The sequence below is a fragment of the Poecilia mexicana genome, unplaced genomic scaffold (assembly GCF_051168715.1).
Source record: "Poecilia mexicana isolate PSO_F unplaced genomic scaffold, ASM5116871v1 scaffold_17, whole genome shotgun sequence".
NCBI classification, from domain to species: domain Eukaryota; kingdom Metazoa; phylum Chordata; class Actinopteri; order Cyprinodontiformes; family Poeciliidae; genus Poecilia; species Poecilia mexicana.
In genome coordinates, this window is record NW_028263386.1 from 19062804 (window position 1) to 19074957 (window position 12154).

At 41.4% G+C, this 12154-nt stretch overlaps 1 protein-coding gene across 2 annotated transcripts in view; it reads left to right on the forward strand.

Annotated features, from left to right (window-relative positions):
* Positions 1-12154, forward strand: part of LOC106926308 (ephrin type-A receptor 3-like) — a 103740-nt gene that overhangs the window by 56679 nt on the left and 34907 nt on the right. For both annotated transcript variants that reach the window (XM_088014615.1, XM_015001139.2), the window contains 4 exons: positions 1347-1682; positions 3253-3365; positions 6700-6862; positions 9253-9361. In XM_088014615.1, the coding sequence (XP_087870741.1) occupies positions 1347-1682; positions 3253-3365; positions 6700-6862; positions 9253-9361 (721 nt within the window). The remainder of the gene's footprint in view (positions 1-1346; positions 1683-3252; positions 3366-6699; positions 6863-9252; positions 9362-12154) is intronic.

Consider the following 12154-nt stretch of genomic DNA (forward strand, 5'->3'; position numbering starts at 1 on the left):
ATGTAAAAAGTTCAAGAAGTATAAACAATCTTAACGTTTTGTATATTCTCTCAGAACATGCAGGGGAAGTAAATAATAAGACTTGGATTTACTACAATGGCGTATTGGACATGTTGGAGAGAAAAAGGAAGTGGGGAGGAACACACACGTGCAGACATACGACACACATGCACACACTCAAGCATGGACAGATATACCCAAACCCATTATCGGGTTATGGTAGATTACACTCATTAATCGTTGTAGCAGGTGAAATATGACAGGTGTTATCAGCTGGAAATGAGTAACGGTTTTGTTCGAATATATACGGTCACACACACGCGAGCGCACACACACACACACACACACATGTGCTCTGCTGAGTGGTTAGCAGCACCATTTTCAGGTTTGAGAGTGAAAAATGAGAAAATAAGGAGAAAAGGTGAAAGAATTATTCATAGACATGGAGAATGACACTTGAGACCCAGGGAAAGAATAGAACAGTGGGGGGGAAATAGGAGTCTATAAAAGTCATATAATCTAAGTGTCATAAAAGTGTCAAAAAAGGCTGATCAGTAGTAATGGTGATGACAGACTCTCGAGTTTCACTCAATGAAGTTGGGGGATGGCGAAAAGACCATGGCGGGATTTGCAGCACAGTAACATTTACCCACCCGTCCTCCACCGCGAAGAGGCGCTCACTGTCGGGGGAGACCAATCAGACAAGGTCCCAGGCCCCGCTGATCCCCAGCCTCCCGAGGCTCGCTGCTCAGCTGGGACCTGATGAGATGTCATGAGAAATTGGCATCTGTGTCCAGCAAAATTTTCATATGGCTGGGATCCCTGCACCACGCTGGGCTGTAAGCAGCCAAAATCAGAGGCTTCCTCTCGAGTGGTTTCCATGGAAAATGAATGGCATTGAATGAGCTCAGTGTTCATTGATGATGTGCTGGAATCTTCTCAAAAGCAGAGCGAGGCGGCCACAGAGCAGCTCAGGAACTGTTCTAGAAATAAGCAGATAAGAATATCTTTTTGAGTTGAATAGAAATTGACGTTACCTGTACTTAGGGGATGGTGTGAATACAAAGGTGAATAACATCCTGAAGGGTTTTCTTAAATGAGCGTTAATTAAACAGAGTTCTCTCAAGCAATAGTTCTCAACTATCAAAACTCGTACCAGAAATACAAGATGTGAAGTCTAAAAGAAGATCTCTGTATCAATACATTTATACGTCTGGTTAGATGTACGACAAGAAGAGACTGTGTTTTAGGGGGGGAACAAGGTTTAACTTTCTTCTTTTTCCAGTTACAATTGAATGACGTTTTTCCACGTGCAGAAACATACGTCCTCCATTCTCTTCCATCAGGTCCTCCGTCTGCTCCAGAGAACCCCATCTCCTCTGTGAATGAGACCTGCGTCACCCTGGAGTGGTCGCCGCCCCGCGACACGGGAGGCAGAGGGGACATTACCTACAGCCTCCATTGCAGAAAATGCTCCGGCGAAGGCAAAAAGTGCGCGCCGTGCGGCAGCAGCGTCCATTTTGTCCCGAGACAGTTCGGGCTCGCGTCGGCCAGCGTGCTGATCACTGACCTCCAGCCGGACTCCAACTACACCTTCACGATCGAGAGCCAGAACGGAGTTTCAGATCTGAGTCCGACCCCCAGAGGCACGGTGGTAATAAATGTTACAACATCGCAGACGGGTGAGAACGTGCACATTTGCTGGAGTAAAGGTTTTAAACATGACCGTCGACAAAACACAAAGAGCAGAATTTTAACCTGAAATCTGCCGGATTGTTATATTTCCTGAGCAAAGAGTTTGTTTGAGTTTTAATGTGTAAAATTAAGATTGTCTTTTTCTTGAGAACTGACAGCGCCTTTCAAAAGTGTACATGTTATTGATGAATGAAATAGAAATCAGAAAAGCTGCAAAGAGGTTCATGGTTTCTCTGCAAAGAGCCGAAACTTTACAACGATTAGTTGTGCTCTCTTCAAGCTGGCCTTAATGAAACAGTGATAAGAAGAACCGAAGCTACAAACGTTCCACAAATAAGGCAAACATGCTGAAAATGAAACTCTGGCACTTTTTGGTGTACATGCTGAATGGGATGTATGACGCACATCGCACTGAACACAGGGCAGCTAAAACCTTTTCAGAAATGACTCAACGTCCAGATCTAAATGCTATCAGAAATATGTGGTAACACTTAAAAGTGCATTTTGCTGAAGCTCTTCCACTAATCTAAGTCAACTGGGAGATCAAATTAATCGCTATACGTGCATAAATAGTATACAAAAAATGCTAAGATGTGCACTTTTCGAGGCAATGAAATGTGGTTCTGCACAGAATTCTCTGTGAAGCTGAGTACAAATTCATGTCACACTTTCCAGATTTTGATTTGCAAATCTTTAAGCATGAAGGTTTAATTTCCTTCTGTCCACTTCAAACTTACGTTAAACTTTATGTTGGTCTGTTGCACAGAATCACTTTAAAACACATTCAAATTTGAGGTTGCAACGTGAGAAAATGTTAAAATGCGTAAAATTATTTAGAATGCTTTTACAAGGCACTGTACCGTCAAAATGAAAAAAAAAAAAATGTGACAACCTTAATTTGCTGCAATGGGGAATTTCACTGATATCACAAAATGACCCTGACGTGTCTACGCTTACACGTGTAGGCATGATAGTATGTGTGTCTGTCATTTGGTGGGACTGAAATGTGTGTAAAAGATAGGTGTTCATGACGAGGTGCCGATGAGTAATAGGCCTCGTACTATACGCGTGGATGTGTGTGTAGTGGAAAGTGAAAAGGGGCGGAGGAGGCTGTTAACCACATTATGTGCTGCACATGCTATTCGCAGCTATAAGCCCGAGTTTCACACATTTGCACAGATACAGGCGCAGGCGAGTAAACCCACACCGTCATCCCACCAGAGCAGGTGTCCCAGTGTGGAAACACTGCAGAGGAAATCACACAGCTTTTGTGGTTTCACGTTGATAACGCTGAGATCACGTGATATGAGCAGCATAAACGTGCGCTTCATGAGACGCTGCGAACACACGTGCACTGCACATAACACGTCGTGGGCTGTGTGATTTCCAAAATGTATGACAAACACACTGCAATATGGCTTTGTGCAACAAAGCGTCGTGGGCATGCTTTTTCTGATGTCTTTGTTTAGCCAAACCATCTGCTTTTCTGCTCCTCCTTTGTAACCATTTTGACTTATCTTTCTCCTTGCTGCTCCTGCTTTCTCCTTGTCGTTTTAGTGAGCGTCGTGCTAAAAGAAAGGCGAAGCAAGGACAGTGTAACATTGGCCTGGCAGGGTCCGGAGAGACCAAATGGGGCGATCGTGGAGTATGAGGTCATTTACTATGAGAAGGTGAGGGGAGGCACTGAAAAGCACTGTTCTCTGCCGATAGGGACAACATAATTAGATTTTTCTGTTGTAGAAAAAAACGTGTTATGTTATAAAAATGTTCCCTCGTCCTCTGGAAACTCAAAACATTTGTATCAAACTATTTCTTAAAGATTCTGAAGTGGAGTTTTACTGATCAGAAACTTGAATCCGACTTCAGATTGTTGTTTTTTATGCAGTCTGGTTTCGCCTGCCCGTAATAATGTTGGAACAGCTCCAAAATTTGGCTTTAGCGTCTTTCATTAACACTGTTAAAAATGATTGAAACCACAGTTTATATGTGTGTGACTGTAGATCAGTGAAAAGTCCAAAAGGTTGCCAAAATGTTCAACTCCTGCATGTTCAGTGACCGAGGTTCAGCACAGGATACAACAGATCAACTCTCCTGTACTCCATTGAGGTTATATATTATGCAGTGATTCTTGAGAATAGGGACAAAATGGGTTTTAATTTTCCCATATTTTTTTTAATTATTTCTCAACCTTATGTATGCAAATATGACAAATAATGTTTAGAAAATATGAAGATGCTAAGGTACAGGCTCCCAGTTGCGAATTTTTAAAAAAAAATTACATTTTTAATCGACCTGACCCAAAACTTTGTCATCACCATCTGACAAAAATAAATCTAAAATGATTTTTAAAATACCCCATTAGTGATATTTTTACTCAATTTACAGACAAATGCTTCTCAAGAAATAAAATAAATATTATTTAAAACAAAAAACAAGAAAAAGTCCATCTGATGGAGTTGACAGTGCATGACGGAGTTGACACAGAACTGAAGGTGGTGACAAACTAGTGAGTAAAATGAAAAACTTGGTACATGTGAAGTAATGCAATTCATGTAAAATACATTAAAATGAATTAGTTGCACAATTAAGTGAGATTTGACAGCAATTTCACTGAAAGAGTCAGAAAAACTCTGATGGAGTTGACATCTGACGGAGTTGACGAAATGCCAAACTACCTCAATTTATATGATGTTATTCTGAAGGAGGCCATATTGTAGCTCGTCAGGTCCATGAAATCTTTACATTATACCAAAATTAAGCTTTTATTTCGCAAAATTTCATCAAAGTTTTGTAAATTGTCAGTTATGGTGTTGACACATCATGGTTGTGACAAACAACTTAGGAATAAAACAGAAGAAAAAACTAAAGAATAACTTAAGCTAACCGGAGCTAACTAGCCCTCCTAGCAAAGGAAGAGAAAAGACAACGTCATGGGGTCCTCAGAAGTTCTGGTGCCCCCCAATAATGCCTGATTTTGGAAAATATCTAAAAATTATTTTTAATTCAATTTATCGATACTTTTATAATTATTTATATGACTACTTATACTTAATTGTCATAATATATAATTTTAGTATTTCTTTAATTGTTTTAAACTATAAGAATGTGTTGAGTTCTGCTCCTGGACAAGGGCTTTTACAGGCATCATCCACCGACTACAATGTTTAAAATAAAAAAATATTCAGCAAAAAAAAGAAAAATATACATTGTTGTGCTCACATGACCCAGGTTAGTTTAGGTAGATATTTGAAAAAAATATATTTTGTGTATATTTTATTCAAATTTCATGCTTTATCCATAGGACCTGTTTTGTCCCTATTCTCAAGAATCACTGATCTCAGCATTGATCAAGAATCAATGCTGAGAGTCTGTTTGCGCAGTCTCAGCTTCTTTAGAAATCATTCAAAGGGTTATCGATGCCATGTGTCCATCCATTCTTTATTTACTCCTGCGTATCCTTGGTGACTATCACCAGGTCAACAGTCATTTGCAGACCAACACAGAGACACGAAGGACACACACATTTACTCCTCAGGGCAACTTAAAATAGAACAATTGACGCAGCATGCATGTTTTTGGATTGTGGAGGAAAGCCATGACTCGGGGATGTTCTTGATGCAAAGCAGCGCTACTTTGTGTAGTCATTTTACTTTAGATCAGAACAAAAGTACAGAATAAAAACCCTTTTAATACCTGCTGTCAATTAAACGTTTTTATTGTTGCTATAAAATCTGAAATTGTTTTTGCAGGTTTGCTTGTCTGGTTTGGTTAGCCTGATTTCAGCCAGCTGACCAAAAGAGTGCAGCACCAGCTCAGGGAGGAGGAGTGCTTACATTGATGCATGCTCTGAGAAATTGGTGGTGGCTTCAGCACCTTTTGTGACATCTCATTAAAATGATTTTTTTTTCACAAATTTTTTCATATTTGCATATAAATTTATAATTTTTTATACTGTAGTTCTTTACACCAGAAGATTTGAATTATCTGTAGACATTAAATGCGGTTGGGGATGTTAGTTATTGACCCTAAAAGACGTCTTGACAATAACGTGTAGCGTGCAAGTAATCTAAATTTGTTCATTGTTTCTTTCTCTTTGTTTGTTCTAAATCAACTATTTCAAATTGACTGCAGCAGGCCTTTTTCAGATTTATTAAAGTTAAATGCTCATTCCTGTTTTCCTTGTGCTCCTCCTACATGTTGGCAGGATATGGGTTTAGCCTAAGGCCATGTCTCTAATGACTTTTTCATCACAAATGTGCCGCTATCGCTCTGGTTCCTCTGCCTTTTTTTTTTTTTTTTCTCATATCCCCTCCACTGCTCACATCAAGCTAATTAACCACACATCTGTCCAACAAACCTTGTAAAACACAGCCAAGGTGATGAAATTAGACTTGTGTGTCTATGTGTGCTGGCATGTATTAACAGTAAAATCGTGTTAATCCGTATTGTAGAAGGTCTTCCATTAGGTGGAGTATCAGTGTCTCAGCAGGGAATCAGCTTACTGGCGGACAAACTTGTTCTCTCATCATCCCTCTGCATACACACACACACACACACACACACACACACACCTACACACACACACACCCCCCCCCACACACACACACACACACACACACACACGCACACACACACACACACACACACTGAGACACACATCTAAGTGTGCGTGCACGCACCTGGAAGGTAATCGAGGAACAAAGCGAAGCAGCTTTAGTAACCACATATTGCCCCTGAGTTAAGAGAAGATAAGATTTGGGATTTGACAGATGCTCAAATATAAACGTGGCCAAATGGGCCAGTGCCGAAAATGTCGTGAAGTGCATTAGATTCCGAGAGACTGCTAAATTCAACAATTTAAGACGCTCTATTAGATTTAAACATCTCTATTCAGTCTGCGTCTCTTGATACCACAGCCCAGAGCTCTAGATCAAAACCGTCCTCATTTTTATGTCTTGTTTTGAGTATTTATTTTATTTCCTGTTGGTTAATGCTCCTCTTCAGAACCAGCGGGAACAGAACTACACGGTTTTAAAGACTCGATCCAACATGATGACAGTGGACGGCCTGAAGCCTGGGACCACCTACGTGTTCAGAGTCAGGGCTCGGACTGATGGGGGCTACGGGACGTACGGTGGGGAGATTGAACTGGAAACCAGCCATGAGGGTAAAAAAAATATATATATATATATTTATTTTTTTGTATTAGATATTTTGACTTTTTCGTTTTCCTTCCATTGTCTTTTCTGCTCAAAACTCACCGTTTTTTCTATGGTTTTGGTGCAGCAACTTCAAATTGTACCTACATTAGTAATAATCTAGTTCTTCAAACAGAATTATCAATAATATTAAAACCTTTGATCCAAAAAGGAACAATAAAAGAAAAACAGAAGAGGAGGCTGTGCCACATGTAACGTTTCTGGATCTCCTTAGCTTAGTGAAGGTTACAGAAATGAAAAAATTGTGTTTTTCTTAAATTTTTCTGACATGTAGATCAGGCTACTTCTTTTTTTTTTCTTTACTGTTTTAGGTCACTTTGGATTACCAAACATATTTCAACCTTCAAATCAAATCATTTTTTAACTTTGTGGCACCGAATGTCTCCTTCTTAAACGTTGTAATGGCCAGATAGTCTTTATATCCAGATATAATTATTTGAACTGATAAACAGGACACTGCCGTAGATCTTATTGTATTCTGATATTATGCAATTAGAGATTTTTTTTGATTGGCAGTGTTGGAAAACGTAAGTCTGACGTAATGTCCGACATTGAGGAAATCAAGATTCTAAGTTTTGTTTTGTACAGTGTGTATTTTTATAAGTATCTCTTACAGCAGACAGAAATCGATTCACTCGTTTCCAGTCACACTCCATTTTACGGTGAAGTCCGACGTGATGTTTTGATACTGCGAGATCTCAGACCACGAGATATTTACACATGCATGCTGCCATGATGATTATCAGATGAGTCGCTCCTTCCAATTCACTAAATGAATTCACTTTGTGGTTTTAAAGTTCCCTGCTTTTCACCCCAGCTCCTTCCTCGGTTTGGCTGTGAGGCAGAGACGCCCTGGCGGTCTCGCGTGTTGCCGTGCACGTATTTGAGCCAGTGGCTTCAAAGTGTGCTGAAGTACTTTTTTTTTTTTTTCCGGTAAACGAAAGACAAATCAGTTTGACAAGAAAGGGGAAAATGTGAATAGGGGTTTGGACTGGAGATCTTAATTCAAACAGACTTTTGGAGCAAAGTGAAATGACTGACTGAACAGGTTTTCTCCAACTAAAGTCAGAGAACAAGGATTTAGCTATCTTTTTATATCCAACCCCTCCCTGTCACAGAGCTGGCTGTCCCAAGCCCTGTTATTTCAGACCAGATAAGCCTCATACTATGCACACTATGTGGAATCCCTATGATATAGTTGTCAAACTCCCTGTCACGTATCCATTTCGCCACCTTTAATATTGCTTCATCATGAGCTCTTTGGGGTTTCTTTTCTTTTTTTTTTTTACTCCCTTTAATGTGGCTTTCAAAGCGATCATTGATTCCTAGACAGGCAGGGAGAGTGGAGTGAATCAGTAAATGTGTAGCGCTTCAAAGTACATTGACTGTGCAGCACAGAAAAGGCATGCATTACCCTATAAATCATTCAGTTGTCAATAAAAGTATTTCAGAGCCTTACTTCTTCTCCGGCGCTCCAACAAATATCATTAATTTGATGCCTCAACATGCTGCACGGGTCTCTGTGGTCCACAGCCTCCTCACAACAACGGGTCCACATCAAAGTAAAGGCGTCGTAAAATGTTAATTGGCTGATCTTGTACCAATCACGTGCAAGTTATCTAATCAGATCAGCTGCATTGATCATTACAGGACGGTGTGTGTGTGTGAGCGAGCCTCCGACTGTAACAGGAGATCAATGCCTGGATTATTACGACTTCTCAAGATGCCCGGCCGTATTATGCATATGTGCGCCACACGCACACTTGCAGACGTGGATGTCTGCTCACGCTCAGCTAAGCCAGATAAATGGGGGTATTTGTTTTGAGTAATGGCTCGATTGGTGTGGCGTAAAAATCGATGCGTCTTTGCAGAAAGTTCTTGGCGTTAGCCTTGTTATGTGCAATGTTAACATATCCATTTGGACAGCGCGGCCGAATAGGAATGGCTTTCATGTCTCCTCTTGTACCCTCACAGGCGATACCGAGAGGGAGAAAGCTTTTCATCAAGAGCCTTACTTACTATTCCATCCGCCTCCCTTTCCTCTCTTGTGCTTCTGTTTGCTACTGCTCTCTCTCTCTCTCTCTCTCTCTCTCTCTCCCTTCTGCCTCTGTCTTTTATGTCTTTTCTAATACTATAATTTTTCATGCTCTCTCTTTCCCTCGCCACGTCCGTGGTATCATTTTCTGTCTTTTCACTCCCAACCTGCCTTAATCTCACCTTACCTCCAACAGAAAATGCCGTGGGCTTCATTCGTTTCTCGCCAAGACCTGCTTTAATAAACTTTTATAACGTTCACTTTCTTTCTTTCTTTTTTTTTTTTGCTTCCCTGGCTCTGCAGACGTCTTGGCCATTGGGGACCCAAACCAGTCCACCATTCTGGTTGTGTCCATTGCAGGAGGGATTGTTCTCCTCATCTTCTTGGTGACCTGCTTCGTTGTTAGTGGAAGGTAAGGGAAAGATATGGGCACCCAAAAACCCAAAGTCTTATATGAAAGTAAAATTTAACAGTACGGCAAGTAAAACGAGACACAGGTAATGTTTCCTCATTCTGTTTTATAAAACTAAAATCTGAAAAGTGTGGAGCTGTTTTGTATTTGAGATACTTTTTAGAACCACCTTATGATGTGATTACAGCAGCACATCTCTTGGTTTATGTCTTTAACAGTTTTGTACATCTATAAATTGATTTTCTCTTTTTTTTTTTTTGTTTTACTTTAAGTAGTATTTTTTATGCCACAGATTTGCAATTGCAATCAGATTCAGCTCTGAGCTTTGACAGGGCCACACGAACCCATGAATATGCCTTGATCTCAGCAATTGCATTGCAGCTTTGGCTGTTTATTCAGGGTCTTTGCCATTTATCAAGTGTTTTACACATCTTGATGCTGCCAAACAATATCATGAAGTCTGAGAATCACCAAACAGGTCAAGGATTGAATAGTGGAGAAGTTGAAGCATGTTTTGAGCGCTGTTCCCATTTGAACCTGGGAACGGTAAGGGACAACTACAGAGAAATTCTGCTGAAAGGACAATTATTAGTTATGAACTCCACGAATCTGGTCTTCAAAGAAAAGTGGCTTGAAGAAAGTCATTGTTAAAAGAAAGCCATAAAAACTCCTGTTTGTAGTTTGCTAAAGCCCTTGAAGAGAAGGCATCAATCGTGAAATAGGGTTTTGTGGCGGTAGGAGATCACAATTCAATTTTTTATTTTTATTTTTTACTTGCATGCAGTTTGCTGTGTGGGAGAAAACTCTGCATGTAACCCTGAACCAAACCATCCCCACAGTAGAACAAAATACAAAAAATGGTGACATCGGGACTGTCTTCTTTTCACTAAATTAAAGCGGCAATTACATTGCCGCTTTAATTTAACTGCAAAGTGCCAAGTTTTCCTTCAACTTCATAATAACAGACTATTATTTGTTGACCAGGCAAATAAAATCCAAATAAACAGCGTGACAAAATGTAGAAATGTTCAAGAGGAGCGAATACTTTTGTAGCACATTTTGACAGGAAGCTTTTTGAGGCTCACTTCGTTTCACTGCTAAAAGCAATCACATGCCAGGAGCATGTTTGGCAATCTAAAGCTGCATTTACCTATTTATAATCTGATTTTCCCTCCTGTCCCTCTCGACATCAGTCTGTGGAGAGATTACACATAGGTGTGAAAAAGGAGGGCGTCCATCTCTGACATTTACCAAAAAGTCTGATTAAAGGTTGGGCTCCGCTGAATGTGACAAGCGTGGACTTCTTTGGTCACTCACTTTGAAGGTTAGACGGTTTGTTAAGGCTCAGCCTCGATGGAGGCCAGAGAGGAGAAACGGATGAGACGGAAAGAATGGAGGAGCGGTGGAGGGAGGGCAGGGGGGAGAGGATAAAAAGAGCTCCGATCTCTAAGAGGTGACATGATGAAAGCATCAGGTGTTAGGTGAAAAAGCTCTTTGGAGAGGAAGTAACGGACCAGAGGGGACCTGAAACCACAACACCTGTAACCAAATGTTTACCCACCTTGCGCTCCGACTAGATTACCCGCATTTCAGGAATGACACACGGGCAAACACGCGCATGCTTATGTACACACGCTAAAAACATTAGTATTGATTCATGTGATTGCTTATCAGGCTGAGTGCTCTATTCACTATTGACTCGAAGGGATGTAATCAGCGGAGACTGTTCTGGCTGCTGTGGAACACACACATGTACACGCACACACACACACACACACAGAGCACTTAGGGCACACGAACGGGAACCCATCAACGTGTTTTTAATCAGACAGGGATTACAGGCTTGTCCCCCCCCCCCCCCCCCCCAATAAAAAAAAAAAACACACAAAAAAGAAAAAACAACCTGTGAAACATTTTGCGTTATGAACACATGTGATGACACAAACACAGACTCACACTCATCTAATCAGATTTCACAGGCTGGGGAGGTGTTAACTAGGTTTTACGGAGAGGTCGATGCCGTACCATCAATTTCAGGCCTTCCTCCTCCTCCTCCTCCTCCTCCTCCTCCTCCCCTCTGTCTCTATCTTCTGTCCGATGAGAGGCTTGGACGCTCAGGGGGAAGACACGGTGATGGCTGCTTTCTATTAAAGCACATCTGTCGAAATGCGTGCGCTCACAGGTGGGAGTGTGCGCCTTGTTTGTGACCGGAGAATAAAGATCAAAGCCGAATCGCGAGAGAGCCGACGAGTGCCGTGCACGTGTGCGTGCGCGCTTAGAGAAATTTGGTCAGGATGGACAGAAGCAGGAGAAAGGGAGAGACACAAGTGGAGAATAAACATATTAGAAAGGTGCTAGGATTGACGGATTGGAGCCTGGGGGAGGGGAGGGAGAGGTACATCTGAAGCATAATGGTGCCGCCGGAGAGCCACATTTCCAGATGATGTGAGAGATAGAGAGAAGGAGGTGGAGGCCTGGAGGAAATTGATGGAGGAAAGCGAAGAGCCAGGGGAAAGAAAGCGGAGGTGCAAGGAGCAGAAGATGAAAAGGCAGATTGCGAGTGTGTTTGAAACAGGGAGAGAAAAGGGTAAGGGGAGATGATGGGTGGGCGATTGCGCTGTTAGGTCCAATAGGACTGTCATCCTTGAAGCTGGTAGGAATTGGGGGTGGAGGGGGGGGAAATATCTAAAACTAATCTCCTCTTGTGTTGTCTATTCCTCCACGTTTTTCATCTCTCCCCTCTCATCCGTCATTCAAATTCCCTCCACCCTCTCTGACATGTTTCCCCTTCTT